General features: G+C 39.6%; 1 protein-coding gene across 1 annotated transcript; it reads right to left on the bottom strand.

Moving 5' to 3' along the window:
* Positions 1-1,572: 1,572 nt before the first annotated feature.
* LOC145395809 (glutamate receptor ionotropic, kainate 3-like) lies at positions 1,573-17,213 on the bottom strand. The gene is made up of 6 exons (XM_080269342.1): positions 17,092-17,213; positions 15,148-15,319; positions 12,758-12,834; positions 10,586-10,745; positions 8,560-8,825; positions 1,573-1,711 (listed from the first exon to the last, which is right to left on the bottom strand). The coding sequence occupies exons 1-6, from the start codon at positions 17,211-17,213 to the stop codon at positions 1,573-1,575; spliced, it is 936 nt and encodes a 311-aa protein (XP_080125468.1).
* Between the last annotated feature and the right edge of the window lie 1,022 nt (positions 17,214-18,235).

Below are 18,235 nucleotides of genomic sequence, written 5' to 3'. Positions count from 1 at the left end.
GTTTGACCACAAGACCGGTGGTTAAGCTGTATCCACTAGAAATTGATCTAAAAGTGAAAGAAGATGACAGCCATACCGACACTACCCAACACCTTCCTACACCCGTAAATGACCGATGTGATGCCCATTTGAGGACATTACGTCAGACCACCCTCAGTTCCTCCCAACCATGGGATACCCTGATTGGGATGAGTCAGTTGTAAATATTGTATATAGTTTGGATGGGGGAGTATGTCGTGGATTTCGGGTTTGAATTTCCCGCCCACGACAGCACATTTCTTTGTAAATAAATTCTTTTAGTAAATAATTTGGGTAAGATATTATTTATCACTGGAGATAAATCTGGTCATGGAGAAAACAACATAGTTATATATTCAGTAATGATAAGTTTCATTTAATTTACTTCGTGCACGAAGCTGCTCGAAGCTGTTCAGTTCTCTCTTTGCAACCAGACGGTTCAGTTCTCTTCCTGCAACCAGAGAGTTCAGTTCTCAACCTGCCACTAGATAGTAAACATACGTGCCTCAAACCCTGTCCAACAATCAGCCATCTTTCTGCAATTAATACCATCAACACTACAGGTAAGTACTCAGAATGTTTATTTTAGGCCTTCAAATATTTATACTGAGTACTGATCAAAACGCCATCCACATACTGTTTGTAATGGTGAGTTGTTGTTTCGCTTTGTTAGTTGATAATTAAGACCCCTACAGTGATAATAATTAACAACTTATCTCGGATGACTGAACTGGGACAAAGTAGGCCTAACCTTGTCTCATGTAATGCTAGTTAAGCCAAATATATACAGTTTACTAATTGACATATATTGCCAGATTCCTATATTATCTTCAGTGCGACTAATACTCCTATCTCCAAAAGTATTGAAATTCTCGGTGTTTCACTTAACACTGCCGTTACCTGGTCCTCTCACGTCAGATCATTTGCTAAAGCTGCCTCAGAGAAATTTGGATAATTGTACAGTGTTTGTAGCTTCTTCACTGATGAGCAGCTAGCTATAGTTTATATGAGTCAAGTGCGCTCCCAGCTGGAATATTGCTCACCCATGTGGAATGGATGGGGACAGGTTGGACTAAAACAACTAGACAGTATTCAGAACAAAGCTGATAGAATTACCAGTAACCTTGATATTACAAACAGACTTCCTCCCCTACATGTAAGAAGGAGTATTGCCTACCTTCCATATATTTTACAGATACTTTTATGGCAAATGCTCAGACGAAGTTGCATCCATTGTGCCACCTATTCATACCTTCCCCTGTGCTACATGGGCATCTGGTAGCACTCATTACTGGAATGTCACAATGCCATATTGCAAAACTTCCGCCTATCAGAAATCTTATATTCCCTGAACTGCATCTCTTTGCAACTCGTTTCTCCAGAATTGTTTCCCCCCAAACTTCAACCTACAGCTTTTCAAGCACAACTGTTACAGATTTTTATGGATCGAGTACACCAGTAATTTGGTGTATGGATTTTTTTTTTGTAATTTGTTTTTCCTTTCTCTGTTCTGTTGTTAAAAAAAATATATATATCACAGTAAGTAAAACAAACTCACTTCATCCTCAGAGCTGCATTGAATCCATCCATAACATCTCCCTCGACCATCATGCTCCCAAGTTCTCTAAGGGCACTTGATTCAGAGTTTAAAAGGAACTTCTTGTATGAACCATTAGAAGATCTTATTGTCACCCTGTAACATGTACAAATAAAAATTGTTTAATTAGTATTACTACTGACCCCTAGAATAACGCAACACCAAAACTTAACTTCAAGATAAATTTAGTATTTTTTTTAACAAAGGCCCAAAATTGCCATAACTGCATCTCGAATGCTAACTTGTGACAATTAATTGAAGCCAATATATGATGCTAGTCATGAACAAGTGCTATGGAAAGAAAGCAAGACATAGTATTGTCTTCCTGTCACTGAGTTTCGTGAAATAAGCTACAAATGAAAAATAAAAAAGGTCAATTTAAGCTGAAAGACCTATAGGGCTATAGTGTTTTTATTTGGTATTTCTCTATACCGTTTATTACAGTACATTCCTTGCGTTTATCCTACTGTAGTATAGGAATAATAATAATAAAGTTACAGAACTGTCTGAATATATAAGCAATGAACTGAATAATTTCCAAAGTGCTACAGGATGTGTGGATCTAGTCTATGTATTAAGACAGTGGAGGAAGCATAAGTGAAAGACTGTGCATCTATGGAGGACACTGCATGTGGAAGTGAATAACGTTACGAGAGTGGTGAGCACAAAAGTAAAGAAAAAGAAAGAAAAAAAGGGAAGCCCGAGATCAATATTGAGAGATGGTATATTTCAAGTATGGTTATGTGGATGATGTATTACGTGATACTTGACAACACCATTTATTGATTCAGTGTTGCCCTGCTTTTGAACAATCAGGGCTGAAAGTACCGTATCGAAGGATTTTAACCCCTTAACCATGGGGCGTCACTTTCGTGATGCTCGGGCACAATGGATCATACCGCGGGGCGTCACTTTTGTGATTCTGTGTTATTTTGAATTCTTCTGGGCTTACAAGTGGTGGCTTGTATCATCTATCAGTACTTTTTTTTTTTTTTTTTTTTAATGCGAGGAAGAAGGAACCAAAGGCCATGAGCCCGCAGTAACAGTTCCCTCCAAGAGAAAAACAAAATACAATAGAGAGCCAAATTCAAGATCCGATCATTTTGAGATGCCTGGACACACTGCGTTTGAAAGACTGGAGATCATAGGCAGCAGGAAATACAGATAGAGGGAGACAGTTCCAGAGCTGACCTGTTGCATAAATGAAAGACTGGGAGTAACGGTTAACTCTTGCATTAGAGAGTTGGACAGAAAAGGGATGAGAGTTTGCTGCCAGACGGGTGCTACGCGCACGTCGTAGAGGTGGAGGAATGCAAGCAGACAGTTCAGAGGAGCAGTGACCATTAAAGTAGCGATAGAAAAGAGATAAAGATGCAACAGTGCGGCGAAGAGACAGAGGTTGAAGGGAGTCAGTAAGAGGAGGAGAGTTAATGAGACGAAAAGCCTTTGACTCCACCCTATTGAGAAGAGCTGTGTGTGGGGAGCCTCCCCACACATGAGAGTTGTACTCCACACAGGGAAGAATAAAACCCCTGTATAGAGACAACAATTGTGCAGGGGTAAAGAAAGAGCGGAGTCGGCTTAGCACACCCAATCTTTTGGAAGCAGATTTTACAAGAGATGTAATATGATCTTTCCAAGATAAGTCCCGAGTAAATGAAACCCCAAGCATGTTCAAGGATGATGCAGGATTAAGCTGAATATTATTAAACATTAATGGGTATACCTGTGGAAGATTTTGTCGGGTTGATAGGTGCAAGAACTGAGTCTTAGATGCATTAAAAACAACCATATTATTTTTACCCCAGTCAGAGATACGAGCCAAGTCAGACATTAGGTGTGCCATAGCCTCATCCCTTGTTTCTTGAAGTAACTGTTGAGCTGGTCGTTGCGGGAACCGAATGGAAAGGTGAAGGGTGGAGTCATCAGCGTATGAGTGGATAGGGTTAGATGTACAGCTTAGAAGATCATTGATGAATAAAAGGAAGAGAGTTGGTGACAGGACAGAGCCCTGAGGAACACCACTGTTGATAGATCTAGGTGAAGAACGATGGCCGTCTACAACAGCGGCTATAGAACGACCAGAAAGGAAGCTAGCGATGAAGGCACAGATAGAAGGATAGAAACCGCGGGAGGGCAGTTTGGAAATTAAATATTTATGCCAGACTCGATCGAAAGCCTTTGAGATGTCAAGTGCAATGGCAAAGCTTTCGCCGAAGTCCCAAAAGGAGGATGACCAGGAGTCTGAAAGGTAGGTGAGAAGATCGCCAGTGGAGCGTCCCTGACGGAACCCATACTGACGATCGGAAAGAAGGTTGTGATAGGAAAGATGCCTTAAAATTTTTCTATTAAGAATTGACTCGAAAACTTTTGAAATACAGGACGTTAAAGCAATTGGACGATAGTTGGAGGGTTGGGAGTGGTCACCCTTCTTTGGGACTGGCTGAATGAGAGCAAACTTCCAGCAAGAAGGAAAAGTACAAGTTGACAGACAAAGGCGAAAGTGTTTGCCTAGGCAGGGTGTAAGCACAGAAGCACAGTTCTTGAGAACAACAGGAGGGACCCCATCAAGCCCATATGCCTTGTTAGTACTGAGGCCAGTGATGGCAGAAAATACATCAACTGAAGAAATTTTAATGTCAGCCATGAGGAAGTCAGAGGGGAGAAGTGATGAAGGAACAGCACCGGAATCGTCTAAGGTGGAATTGGAGGAGAAAGTCTGTGCGAAGAGATCTGCTTTATCAGTAGAAGAAATAGCTACAGAACCATCAGAGTAGAAAAGAGGAGGGAAGGATGATGAGGTAAAGTTGTTAGAAAGATTTTTGGCAAGGTGCCAGAAGGAGCGGGAAAAATTCGAGTTGGAGAGTTGAGAGCCAATGTCCAACAACAGTCACCACTCTTAATCTCATCTGTACTCCCATCCATTGTTGACAATTTAGCCATTTTTCCCCGTTCTTGACTCCCCTCCCTGCCTCCCCTCCATTACACTCTCCTATCACCTGCCCAGTCATGCTGTGCTAAGCTAATCTTCCCCGGAATTTTCCACTGATTTCATCCATTGAAATAAGCCCTATGCCCTATTCTTATACAAAATAATATATACCCCCAAAAAATAAGGTAACTGATAGTGCCATACACCTGGAATTGGTTAATTATCACCTGACAACACCTCACGTGCACTCGTTCGCTAATTTCCCCAGGTAATATCCCCTTGAAATATGCCGTATATTCTATTCTCTTAATAAAAAAATATATATGTGAAAGGAAGAGAAGAGCCTAAGTGATATTTACATTCACCTGGAACTACCTATTTTTTAATGTATTGTCGAGATTTCCTACCAATCACTTCATAGCATGTAAATTAGCAGCTGTTACCCTATTTGTCAACCCTTGCCTTCCCATATACGCCGCGGGAATCAGTTCCTCATCGTCCTCTGAGGTGAAACCATGTCGCACTTGCGCCCCGCCATTTCCACCACTTCTGCGCCCATTGCAAAGGGCCCTGTGATCTCTACCCCTAGAAAAATTCTTGTGGGAAGCATTAAAGGACTTAGTGACTCAGCAGTGGAATGTCCACTGGCAGAATTGTCAATGATAATGATGGATAGTGACTTTGATCTTTCCGGTGCATCATGTGATGAGCCTGGGGAGGAAATCGTGACGGAAACTCCTAGTACGAGTGCCTCAGTGTCCCAAGTTATCCCTAGCTCCAAGGGAAAGGAGCCGTTAGTGCAGCAAAGGAAGGAATTTGGGAAGGGAGTGAAAAGGCGGCGGGTTAGCCCCGGAACAATGGCCCCACGTGACCCACCCCGCCATGAGTCCCGAAGTGAATCACCTGCCCGCTCCCCCAGCCCCACTTCACTAACCTCTTCCTCATCTTCAGCAGAATTTTCTCCTGAGTCTTCGTCGTCGGAGTCTCCACCAGCACCTACAGTGAAGGCAGGCTGTAGGAGACGAGGTAAATCCCTGACTCGTAAAAGTAGAGTAGCAACTAGAGTAAGGGCTGCTAGTGCTACACGGCAACCTAGGGTCAGTGAGAGTGACCTTGAAACAGCTCATCTGCCTCACAGCCACCCTAAACCCTCACCCACCCTACACTGCCACGACAGGGAATCCTGGACGCCTTCGTGTGGACGGAAGGTTCCGATTTCGTCCCTGAACATCTCCATTTCGATGAGAGTTCCTCAGGGATACAGCCTGCCTTCACTCTTGATGAGGATGATGAGTGTGTGGACTTCCTTTTGGCCTTCCTCGATGACGAAGTCATGCAGCACATATGTGATGAGACTAACAGGTACGAATCACAACGTGCTGCAATTAGTGCAGGTGCAGCAAAGATGCAACAGTGGACCGTGCTGGGAGTGCAGGAACTGTATGTGTTCTTCGCCCTCATGCTTCTCATGCCACACTCAAAGAAGCATGAGTTGGAAGAATACTGGTCAATGGACCCCTTACTACCCTCACCCACCTTCAATAAGTACATGGCCAGAGATCGCATCCGGAACATCATGGGAAACCTGCACTTTGCCAACAACGATGTACCTTCTTAAACCGACCCACACTGGAAGATCCGGGAGATTCTGAGCAAAATGAAGGATAAGTTTATGTCATTCTTCCACCCCTTTCAGAAGGTTGTCATAGACGAACTTTTGGTTTTCTTCAGAGGATGTCTTAGGTTTGTACAGTCCATTCCAAGCAAATGCCATCGCTTTGGAATCAAGTTCTTTGTACTGTGCGACTGTAAGACGGGGTACATCCTTGACTTAGTCATCTGTTCAGTCAGCACTGTCGATCTGGACAAAACACACCCCCTTGGCTTCTTAGGCTGTGTATTGATAGTGCTGCTTGAAAGGTATTTTGGTGGGAATCATGTATACTGAGAACTATTATACAACACCGAAACTTGCTAAATATCTGAAGAGCAATCGTGCCCACTTCCCCAAATTCCCAGAGGCACGAAACTCGCAGCGAGAAGACATGCACCTACACAAGTCTGGCAATACGGTGGCATGACAAGAGGGTCGTGCACATGCTCACCACCGTACACAAGGGGGAAATGAAAGACAGTGGGAAGGTCGACCATAGGACAAGCGAACCTGTGAGGAAACCTGATGCTGTCACCAACTATAATATCAACATGCGGCTGGTGGACAAGTCCGACATGATGATTGGAGAGATCGACTGCCTCAGGAAGAATACTAGGTGATACAGGAAAGTTTTTCTGCATCTCATTGACATGACGATGCTGAACGCCTTCCTCCTGTACACATCCTGTACAAGATGAAGGTTAAGCCACCCAAGTCCTTCTCCCTGAGGTTGTTTGCCAGGACTTGTGTTCAGCAGCTGCTTGAGAGATATGATAGGGTGACAGCAGCAACTCCAAGGCACCATGCTGTAAGATTTCCCGACAGACTTGAGCAGAGGGCGTACATGGATCGGCACAGACTGGTGCAAATGCCTGCCACAACCAAGAGGAAGGCTGCAATCCACAGGTGTCGGGTGTGTGCACATACCACCCGACGCACACCTGAGCACAAACGCACCTCTTGGCAGTGCGCTGAGTGCCGGGTTCCCCTCTGCGTTACCTGCTTTTTTTATTACCACAGCCTGAAGCAGTTCGAAAAGTAAGTGGAATATGTAAATAATATGTAAATAGCAAGTGAAAGCAATGGATGTAAATATGATGGAACAATGTAATATAGTTTTATAAATTACTGTGACAGTGCATAACATAGTGTAAGTAAAATAGAAGTGTAAATATTGAAAATACAATAGAAAATGTAAACAGAAATGTAAATAATGAGTAATATAAGATTATGAGTACAAATACTTGAAGTTATGACAGTGAAAATGAAACCTTGGCTCTCTACTTATTTTACTGAAAGAGAAATTGAATGCTTAGTGACAATAAACTACTATTACTGAAGGAAACTTATGGATAAAGACTGTATATATATATATATATATATATATATATATATATATATATATATATATATATATATATATATATATATATATATATATATATATATATATATATATATATATATATATATATATATATATATATATATATATATATATATATATATATATATATATATATATATATATATATATATATATATATATATATATATATATATATATATATATATATATATATATATATATATATATATATATATATATATATATATATAATATATATATATATATATATATATATATATATATATATATATATATATATATATATATATATATATATATATATATATATATATATAAGTGTTATATAGTAATAGGAATATTAAGTGTGAGTGTTTTTATGAATAATAAATGACAGAATACCAGCGGGGAACGAGCGCAAGTGGGAGGCTCGTACGCGCTCGTAATTTTCATTGCTTTCACAATGTTTTTTTTTGAAGTATTGATTCTAAACTATTTGAAAATCATAGAATAGTGTTTCTAGTGATAATATCAGGCTGTGGTAATCATATTATGGGGTGTCGGGAAGTGTAAAGTGCAGACTTCGTAACCCAAATTCAGAGGTCTCCACAAGTCCTATGGTACTCGACGAAGGCTCAACAAACATCCCAGGAGAAAGCTGAAGGAATGTGCCATATGCATATTTAATTATAATATTCTAGAACTAACAACTGATTTTTGGCAAATATTTTTAGAAAGTCTGTCGGAGCGCGAATATCCTAGCGGGACGCACAAGTCACGCCAAAACAACCCCGCGGTTTAGGGGTTAATAAAACACCAGCTGCTGGGTGAAAACTAACTCACTGTGTGATGTGTTGGTGAATGATGGGATAAATAGAACTGAGAACGTTGATGCAGTGATAGAGCATAACCAAAGGGCCAAGCATTAGCTTACGTTTCAATTTCATCCAACACCTTGGCATCCAAACATTTGTTCTTCGATGTCTCACCTGTCAACTACTTTGACCAGCTCCTCAATTGTCTCTGGTCTGGGTGGTACCCTTGGGAGGGTGAGGGAAGCGATGAGGCTGGCTCGATATGCTGTGCCCACCACCACACCGAAGAACAACCAAGAGCCAACCAGGATGTGGTTGGACTGGCTGGTTGAGAGGCGTCCGTACAGTCCCTGGCCCAAAAGAGTGCCCACAGATTCCAGCACCACCGACCCAGTACCCAGCACTCCATGCTGCATTTGCCACGTTTTCCTCCTCGTAATCTGTAAAACATACATATACATTGATACACATATATCATGATATGAGTGCATAGTGGTTCCTTTATTGTGTCACAGGGGCGAGCAGTGATGTTTCGGACAGTGGAATGGTTTGATAATACGAGTCATGAAAGAAAGTGCACCTCCTAGCATCAGCTACCGTTTGGAAGACACACAATTCTAATGAGGTCATTTGCACCATTTTTTTGCGGAGCTCCTTGGTAATATGTCCAGTTTCGTAAAGTAACTGTTTATCTTTTTCAGCTTATTTTTCGGCTACATATAGCAAGCTCTAAAAGAGTGAAAATGTCATGGAATAGTCAGATATCGGTTATAGTGAAGGTATGATGTATTATGCATTTTTATAGATTCATTTGATTAGGAATGGCTGAAGTTCTTTCTTCGTCGAAAAAGGCAGACCAAATTAAAACTGTATGAAAGCAGAATTAATTAACAGTTCCATGCTATGGTTTCCAGAAATCAACAAGTGTGATGCAGCCTACCACTTACAAGACAGTGGTGGCTGTAGTAGAGGCTGGGGGTGAGAAGTAACAATCCAAACCCACTCTTTACCCATCTGTACCATAAATATATATTCCAGCAAAGTGTTTAGGGATATGTTGTATAAAACAGCAATATATACATTTTAGTTTCTTATTGCATGAATCTAACATCATCCAAGAAGAGGCGTTGTACTTTTACCTGTAAAATGAAACTAATATTTTTCTATTATATTTCTTTATCGCTCACTCTGATTGTCACCTGTGAGTCTCATGTTAAACACTCACTTGAACCTATCGTTTAGAGTTAACTGGAAAATCTATCTATTTATCTATTGCCAGACGCCATAATCCCGTAAGGGGTGGCCATTTGACTTTGAGTTATTTGTTTTAAGGGGAGGGGCACTAACCCTCCACCAACCCACTTGTTGACACGTAGGGAGCACGTATGGTTTGGTTATATGGTTACCATCCAGCCTTGTAAATGGTTTCTTGGCTTACAGGAAACCATTTGGCTTGTCACTCAATGTATAGCCACCTGTGAAGGAAAAAAAAAAAGCAATAAGAAGTGACAGGAAAGATGGGAGAAATAGGAAGAGAGGAGGGCAGGCACAGAAAAAAGAATGATAAAGGCTAAGGAAGAATTAGGCAGCACTACATCAGGTGAGTGGATGATGGTCGCCACCACATACCACAAGATAATAGAATTAACCTGACCAAGGAAGTGTTCATGGTATCAAAGTAGCAACTCTCTCCATTGACACAATTACCTAAATAAAAATCATATACTGTTGGCTCATGTTATACAAAAGGGAGAACAAGAAAACGCGACCACGAGAGTGTTAAATGCAACATGGTCCTCGGTGAGTATAAAACAATAAAAAACAACAGCAATAGACGTATTTAGCACCATACGGGACTTCGCTAAAATGACGAACCATATTGTGCTTAGCTAGAGTAAAGCACAATTGTGTAAAAATCCTGAAGGAGCTAAACAGAAGCACCTGCCTTAGGAAAATAAAATTACGTGTGTGACTAACACTGGAAGACGGCCCTGGGCTGCTAATTGAGTCTGTCCCACGTCTGAATTAATTATGATGCTAAACAACTCCACCACCACCACCACCAACAACAACAACAACAACAACAACAACAATAATAATAATAATAATAATAATAATAACAATAACATAAGGAACCGTTTCCTGCTGCCTGTTATTACTAATACTGGAATCGTCCATGCCTGACAACTTTCATGTTTACCTTGACAAGTGTGAAGCAGACAGTCAGCATACAAGCCAAGGCACCGATCCACACTTGGCCACTCAAAGGGTAGTAGAAGCTCAGCCAACTGGGTGTTATGACCGGCGTGGCCATGGCGAAATTAGCACCAACTTGTTCATAGGCGAAAGTGAAATCCCATCTGGAAACATTGTTAGAAATAAAGAGGCTACGTTTGTAGATGTTATAGCCATCTGTTACATCCAACCGTAGGAAAGAATTTCCTCTCGAACAACAACAACAACAATAATAATAATAATAATACATTAATAATATAATAATAATAATTATAATAATATTATCAATAGTAACATTAAAAATAATAATTAAGAATGAAAGTAAAGCATTCAGAATCCGGATGCAAATCGCCTGCCAGAATATGCTATTGGCCAAGTCCAAGATTATACCCATATCTTGATATACTGAAGGTTTCCTGTTGATAGCTCTAGCCGTTTATGAGATATAATTGTGCCATAGGCGGGCTATAAATAATACTTGATTTTTGGCAGTCATGTTTCTGACCTAAACCTTGACCTCTAGTGCCCATTTCCAAACTCGGCCAAGATTTTTGCCATATCTTGACACCGTAAAGGATTCATGTTGATAGCTCAAGCCGTTCATGAGATATAATGGTGCTAAAGGCAGGCATTAAAAAGCAGTTGAGCTTTGGCAGCCATTTTGGTGACCTTGACCATGACCCTGAGTGCCCATTTTTGAACTCGGCCAAGATTTTGGCCATATCGTGAGGCCCTGAAGGTTTCATGTTGATAGCTCAAGCCGTTCATGAGGTATAATGGGAATACACACACACACACACACACACACACACACACACACACACACACACACACACACACACACATAAACACACGCACTGAGGCAGGGAAAAACTCTATTACTCTGCCTCGTAAGGTGGACGATAATTTAGAGGCCCTTCCAATGGGGGAATCATACCAGCCGCAAACCGGTACATATCTAGCGCGGCTTGGAATATGACCTTGGCCTTACTTTCACCAATTTCTAATTCGTAGATTTTCACACCTACTACACACCTGTAAAATTGTGATGATATCTTGAACGGTTGCTAAGTTATCATGGTAACAGACATACAGATCTTGACCTACTTTCACCAATGTCGAACTCGTAGAGAATTATCGATTTTTTATCTACTACAGACCTGTAAAATTTTGTAATGGTATCTTGAGCGGTTGCGAAGTTATCGTGCCAACAGAAACACTGACAGACAGACAGAAGGACGGACAGATTGAAAACAATACCAGCTTCACCATCGCAGCTAATAATATTATTAATAATATTAATATTATTATTATTCTAATTATTATTATTGTTATTATTACAGCTGAAACTGAAGTCACATCTGGAAACTACCGGATTACAGATTTTTTACATTTCCAGCTTCATCATCTTCCCATAGCTCAACGCATACCCTCCAGATCATTTCCTTTACCATCGAACATTGTCAGACTGCAAGAAGCAACAGTATATTATTTACAACTCCATCATCATCTTCCCATCCATCTATTCTTCCTAGTTTTGTTTATGTTGAGAAGACGACAATAACCAAGACTTAGGCCCAGGTAATATATTTTTTCTCGTTGATGAATCTATAGCCCTTCTTGGGCATACTGCCGGACTATAACATGTTGGTACTGACTTTTTTTTTTTTTCGTTGACTGAAATGAGACTCTTTTTAAAAGATGAGTTAACCGGGCCAGTTTCTAACCCCTTCATTATGGGATGGAGTTTCTTAGGCTTACTAATTTTGCTTAGTCACATAAGTGAACCAAAAGAAATGTCATTATTGTGAAAAAGCAGAAGATAATATGTGCAGAATTCAGTTCCACATTTGTAGGCAGTCATTAGAAGAATGCTCTTGACATCTGTGCACTGACAGGATCATTTTCTAGTTACTCCACTTTAGCAAGTAAAACAAAATTCAAATATTATTTTCATCATCACTTACCTTGCCTATAATTAATAAGACATTAGGCAATTTCAGGTTAGATAGGCTATCTATCTTTTGACCATATATAGCTTTTCTTTGTTGTATAAAACTCTCTGCAGTTAAATCGGATTATCAGTAAAAACAGTGAACACTGCAGTGCAAAGGTTAACCTTAGCTTAGAATCTCACCTCTCTAGTTGTTGTGGAAGAACAGTATATACCACTGTTGCCATGAATGATTTACGAATCTGCACCTTGTCTGTCACCTGCAAGTAAATATAACATTAAAATAAAGAAATGATAGCCCCAGTTCTTTTTGTTTTCTTGTGTGTCATTTTTACCATAAACTCTTTCAGGGAAATGTTTCGAACTAAAAGTTATGATGTAGCATTCCTTAAAGCTTACCAGCAGGATGCCCTTCCTAATTTGAAAGAAACTGATCATTTTAGTGCATAATAAAGTACGAGCCAAAGGCTCCAAGTATAATAATGTATTGTACTTCCTAGGAAGAACTATAAAAAAAAAAAAAAATCGTCACGTTTATTTCGAGATGTCTATATTGGACATATAGTTTAAAAGTTTAGAGGTCATAGGCAGTGTGAAATACAGAATGATGACAGTTCCTAATTTGGTCATTTGTATACATGAGGACTGAGAACACCTGCTAACTCTTGCAAGAAAGAGCTGGACAGGAAAGGGGACTAGGGTTCACTGCTTGGCGGATGCTATATGGCTTCCGTTACTGGGGAGGGACAGAGGCATTCACTTCAGAAGAGAATGATCTTTTATATGTCAGTAAAATATGGCAGGATATGAAATGCTTCAGTGAAGTGCGAGAAGCACAATGCCACAAAGAAGCAGGGGGATGGCAGGAAGCTATTCCTTTACCTCCACTGTGTTTTGAACACGAGAGAGAGAGAGAGAGAGAGAGAGAGAGAGAGAGAGAGAGATAGAGAATTCCTTACGGTCAAAATTTTCTCTTGGACAAAGCCAGCAAACTGTCCAGGGAGAATGGACGAACTAAGGCAATTTTATTTTTATTTTCTAGTTTTACCACTTAGGGAATAAATAGTCTGGATGAAACATAAATTACTGCTTTCGTTACCAAACTTTTTGAAAAGAAATATAATAAAATCTTGTAAATAATAAATTTAATATCATCCTGTAAATACTGTATTGAGATATATATCAAAACAGAGTCGAAAGAAAGCAAGAAAAAACGACGTCACTCACAAACAGCGGTGCAATCTGGTTGAAATTATCTATGTTCATATGGAGGGTTCATAAAAGACACCAAATAGGATATCCCTGGGGTTTATCATGCAGTTCTAGGTGACACTGACGAGACCGATGCCAGCGACAGTTTGTACTGTACTTTTCATTGATCAATCGATCATCACTGAGGGCAGTGGAGAAGTTGAAATGCTGTTTCAGTATGATTACACATTTCATCTAGGATGATACTGTAGAACACTGATATGCTGGAGCTGAATAGAGTTGTAATAACACCTTAACCCGCCGTGTCCCGGAGACGTGAATTCACGTCCTCACATGATGTGCGCTCATATCCCGGAGACGTGAATTAACGTGGCAACATTGCAAGGTCCCTAATTTGCACAATTTTCAATTTTCGCGAGTGATTTCGCGAGTGATTTTTGGCACGTATACACGGGACACCTTCCTCTATTCCTCTACAAGATGCCAAGCAGGGACAATGCCTTACACAGCATAACCTCTCCCCCCCCCTGCACGCCACTGTCTCAGCAATTCACCTGTTACCAGTGACCTGGCCAATATAGACATTCAGGGCCAGAGTGATTCCCCAATCGATGACAATGTGGAGGACAAAGTTTACATAGCATTAGAGGAAGAAACGGTCAGAAATGATGATCAGATAATGTGGGAAAAAAAGGTCACGAATGGTGATGAGTTAGTGAGTGAAACAATGCTTATAATGCCTATATTACTGTTTGAAAACCAATATACTTTTGTACTACATATAAATTCGTACCAAGTAAATAAATAAATACTGTTTATGAGTGGATAAAATAGTTACCCTCCCATAAAACTCGTTTTCTTTGGTGCCAGCCTGTTAGAAAACCGAGTCAGGTAAAGAGGTACTCGTACCTAGATCGAGTATTTTTAACCTCAGGTGAGTGATTTCTCTATGCATTTTTGATGTTTCTCGCCAAAAGCGGATGTTTGAGCCAAAAAAAAAAAAAGGTCCAAAAATGTCGGGATTGGGGCGTACCACTGCCCAGAAAACGTCGGGATGGGGCGGGTTAAAAGAGATGACCTTTGAAATTAGGTTTCTGGCAGTAGCAGCCAAAATTAGATCAAATCCAAACCCTTGCAGTGACTACTTTCTGAATATTGATTTTGAGGGAAATAATGCAGTTTCTGAAGAGATCGCATTTTAAATAATCTCTAACATATCACATAACAAAGTGAGTGGGCTACTAAATATTGCAAAGCGATGCTGATACTATATTTGGATGGAATATCCAAATTAATTACTTTACAACAACAGCAGATAGTAACAGCAAAAGTTTGAATGCAGACAATTACATAATTCTCACCTCGATAAAACTGCGTGATGGAAGGACACGGAAAGTAAAATTGAGGGTCTGACCAACTGCAACCAGCTGGTCGTAGTCAGTGCCTGAGTACTTGGTGGTGTTGCCCTCAGTGGACTCTTGCCAGTAGGGTTCATATGGTAACGCCGTCACGTTTATCGTCGCGCCATAGAAACTGCAAAAAATATTGTACTATTCTGAACGGGCAGAAGTTGCAGTGCAACATTAGGTGGAAACGACTTTTTATTCAGCCTATGATAATCCTGTAGGAATAAAGGCTATTGCCCATTATTCAAAGCAAGTATATGTACTCCATGACAAAATTTGATCATTATTACTGGATTACTAATAATTTCATTTAAAGTAATTATTTCTCGGCTCGATGCTTTCTTTAATTACATTGTCCATAACATATATACCGTCAGCCACAAATTATACCTGTTTTACACTGATCTGCGCTAGATTTTCACAATATATTTCACATTCCTCAGATGCAGAAAAAATCAAAGCTATGGTTCTACTTCATTTCCATAACACTTTCTCATGACTAGCACCATATTCTTGTGTTAATCTCTTGTTAAACCCATTCAAGATGAAGAGATGACAGTTATAAGCATGTTTAGAATAAAATGAGTATAGCCCAGTCTAGAGACCCTATAGATTGAGAGACTGGACAGCCAATATTTTCTGCTGCTCACTGATTGGTTGGATTTCATGGGCGCCATGATGGGTCCAACGTCAAGAAACCTGTCAGCAGATTTGTCATAGAGTATATCTCGCCACATACTGGGGAATGTGATTAATTGCCTAACAAGATGTAGTTTTAATTATAAGGTACAGTCCTTATTTGAACAAATGAAGATTTATGTTAAATATAAATCTCTACACATCTATTGTATTTGATTGCTTTCGTAAAAAAAACGTCTTAAATGCCGAATGGTAATGTTGACAAATCTGACTGTTGGTTGGTGCTAAATAAGACGTGATGTGCTGTGTTGCTGGTACTTTTGTGCCTGTAAATATGATTGGTTGTGCTGCATATGGATGTACAAACAGAACTGGACTTCGTATGCGTCACTTCCGATTCCCTAGAGATCCGGGAAGAAGGAAAATATGGGAAAATGAGGTCGGATGAGCATGCTGGTCTGCCAGCGACAATCATCGACTTTGCCAGGTAAGGTATATTCATTTTACGTGTTGTTTTCCCTTTAATAAAAAGATCTGCCATACTGTAATATACACTGAAGGAGATAGTGTTAAGGAAACTGGATATTTTCATAAATAAATTGGAACCAAAATACATTAGATGAGAAACTGGATCTTGTGTTTTGCCACGAGGTAAAACACTATAATTGATGGCCTCATATTCCAGTTAGAAGTCGAAGTTAAGGATTTTCAACAAACAGTAACCTATATAGAGTGATTATCTACTATGGGATTTCCTGCTATCACTTCAGGGCCAGGTACTGGAGCACTATTAGTGTTGAGCTGTTAGCTGGGCAAAATATGTAAACACTCAGTATATATTCATGTATCTAACGTCGTCTGCAAACTCACGCACTCATCCTGTATGCTTGGATATTATCCTACGTAATGTATAGAGGAATATATCATATTGCTACATCTTTATATATTAAAAAGACAACACCTAGTGCAAACACAGAATTTGAAATTTTCAAAAACCGTCAATAATACATGAACAATAGTTAACTGATTGGTGGTATCTAGCACCGCACCACTGATCTCTATATGAACGCTAGAGAGCGGCCCAAACGTAAACACGTTGACACATAATGGCGGCTGTTCAGTCTCTCTTTCTATAGGGTCTCTAGCCCAGTCTATACTCTTGAGTAATTTGGATACATTAATAATATATTTTTCCAGTAATTTCAACAGAGTACATATGATACTCAATTTCCGAAATGGCCAGTAATCTGTACAAATTACTTGGTGTATTTCTCCGGGAAAAGGGTGGGAGGTGTGAGATAGCGTAGACCTGATGTGGGGGTCCAGGAAGCCACTTTCAGCACTCGGGCACCATCAGTACTGTACGGCAAGTGAACCAACATGCTGTACCTGCATAATACATTTATAGTTTTCAGGCAGAATGAATAATCTTTATTCCCTCGACATTACAAGGGCATAATTTATAATTTCCTGTAGCTATTGAAGGGACAGTTTTATGTAGTCTTTGGAAGTTATATCTGATCGAGGCTATAATTTAACCCCTGTGCTAAGAGAAGTATAACTAACCCCTCAGTCTGAAAATTGTCTCCTGAGTGAAATTTTCTGGCAGTAACAGGAATTAACATATATATATATATATATATATATATATATATATATATATATATATATATATATATATATATATATATATATATCGCTACCATCTCCTTACAAACTTCCGTAACAAGGGTGGCACCTCTTGTTATATCAAATCCAAATATGCAGTTGACACTCTTTTAAACTTCACTTCATCCAGTTTTGATTACTCATTATATAAACTAAACTGTCAAAATATTACCAAATATATTTGTGTAGTTTATCGCTCCCCCAATGCTTCTTTGGAACCCAGTGTATTTGATTCCATATCCACACAGTTGAATAACCTTAACCTTGCCCTTAGCACCAAAATTACCATTTTGGGTGATTTTAACATACTGTTATGAAGGGGGATTTGCCAGTTAGATAGTCTCGTATCTTCGAGATGTTTCTCGTACCGTAAGTTCCGGCATCGGTACGTGTCAGAGTTGCCAGTTTGCCTGCTGTTTGTGAGCATAGTTATTTCATAAGTTATGCATTAATTTTTGTGCTCTTTTTCTTTATAATGTTTTATTTAAGTGATTGCTTGTTAAATTATGTAATTCAAGTTCGTATGGTAAACGATTTTGAGTGTTATGTAATGCATGAAAACTTTAGTATGTTTTGATGTCTCTTAGTTGGTAACTGTTGTTGCTAGGGGCTGATGCAAGACAGTATGTCCTAGAATGTTGGAGAAGTAGAAGTTTCGAGAGTAATGCAAGCGTTTATAAGAATGGGGCAGAGACTAGTCAGTGAGTCAGTCAGTTTTGAGTTTTGAGTCGGGTTT

This window comes from Coenobita brevimanus, chromosome 33 (assembly GCF_032717465.1).
Source record: "Coenobita brevimanus isolate Jiangsu-jjx chromosome 33, ASM3271746v2, whole genome shotgun sequence".
Lineage (NCBI taxonomy): Eukaryota > Metazoa > Arthropoda > Malacostraca > Decapoda > Coenobitidae > Coenobita > Coenobita brevimanus.
Note: the sequence above shows the minus strand (reverse complement) of the source record. Positions and strands in the feature narration are given on the sequence as shown.

What these genes read in the sequence shown, in the direction of transcription:
- LOC145395809 (XM_080269342.1), bottom strand. Translation starts at nt 17,213, where the DNA reads ATGTTGGTTCACTTGCCGTACAGTACTGATGGTGCCCGAGTGCTGAAA. An exon ending in TTCCCGGAGAAATACACCAA is followed by an intron (nt 15,320 to 17,091) that starts GTAATTTGTACA and finishes TATTTTTTGCAG; the next exon opens with TTTCTATGGCGCGACGATAA. An exon ending in CTTCCACAACAACTAGAGAG is followed by an intron (nt 10,746 to 12,757) that starts GTGAGATTCTAA and finishes CAATGTTTCCAG; the next exon opens with ATGGGATTTCACTTTCGCCT.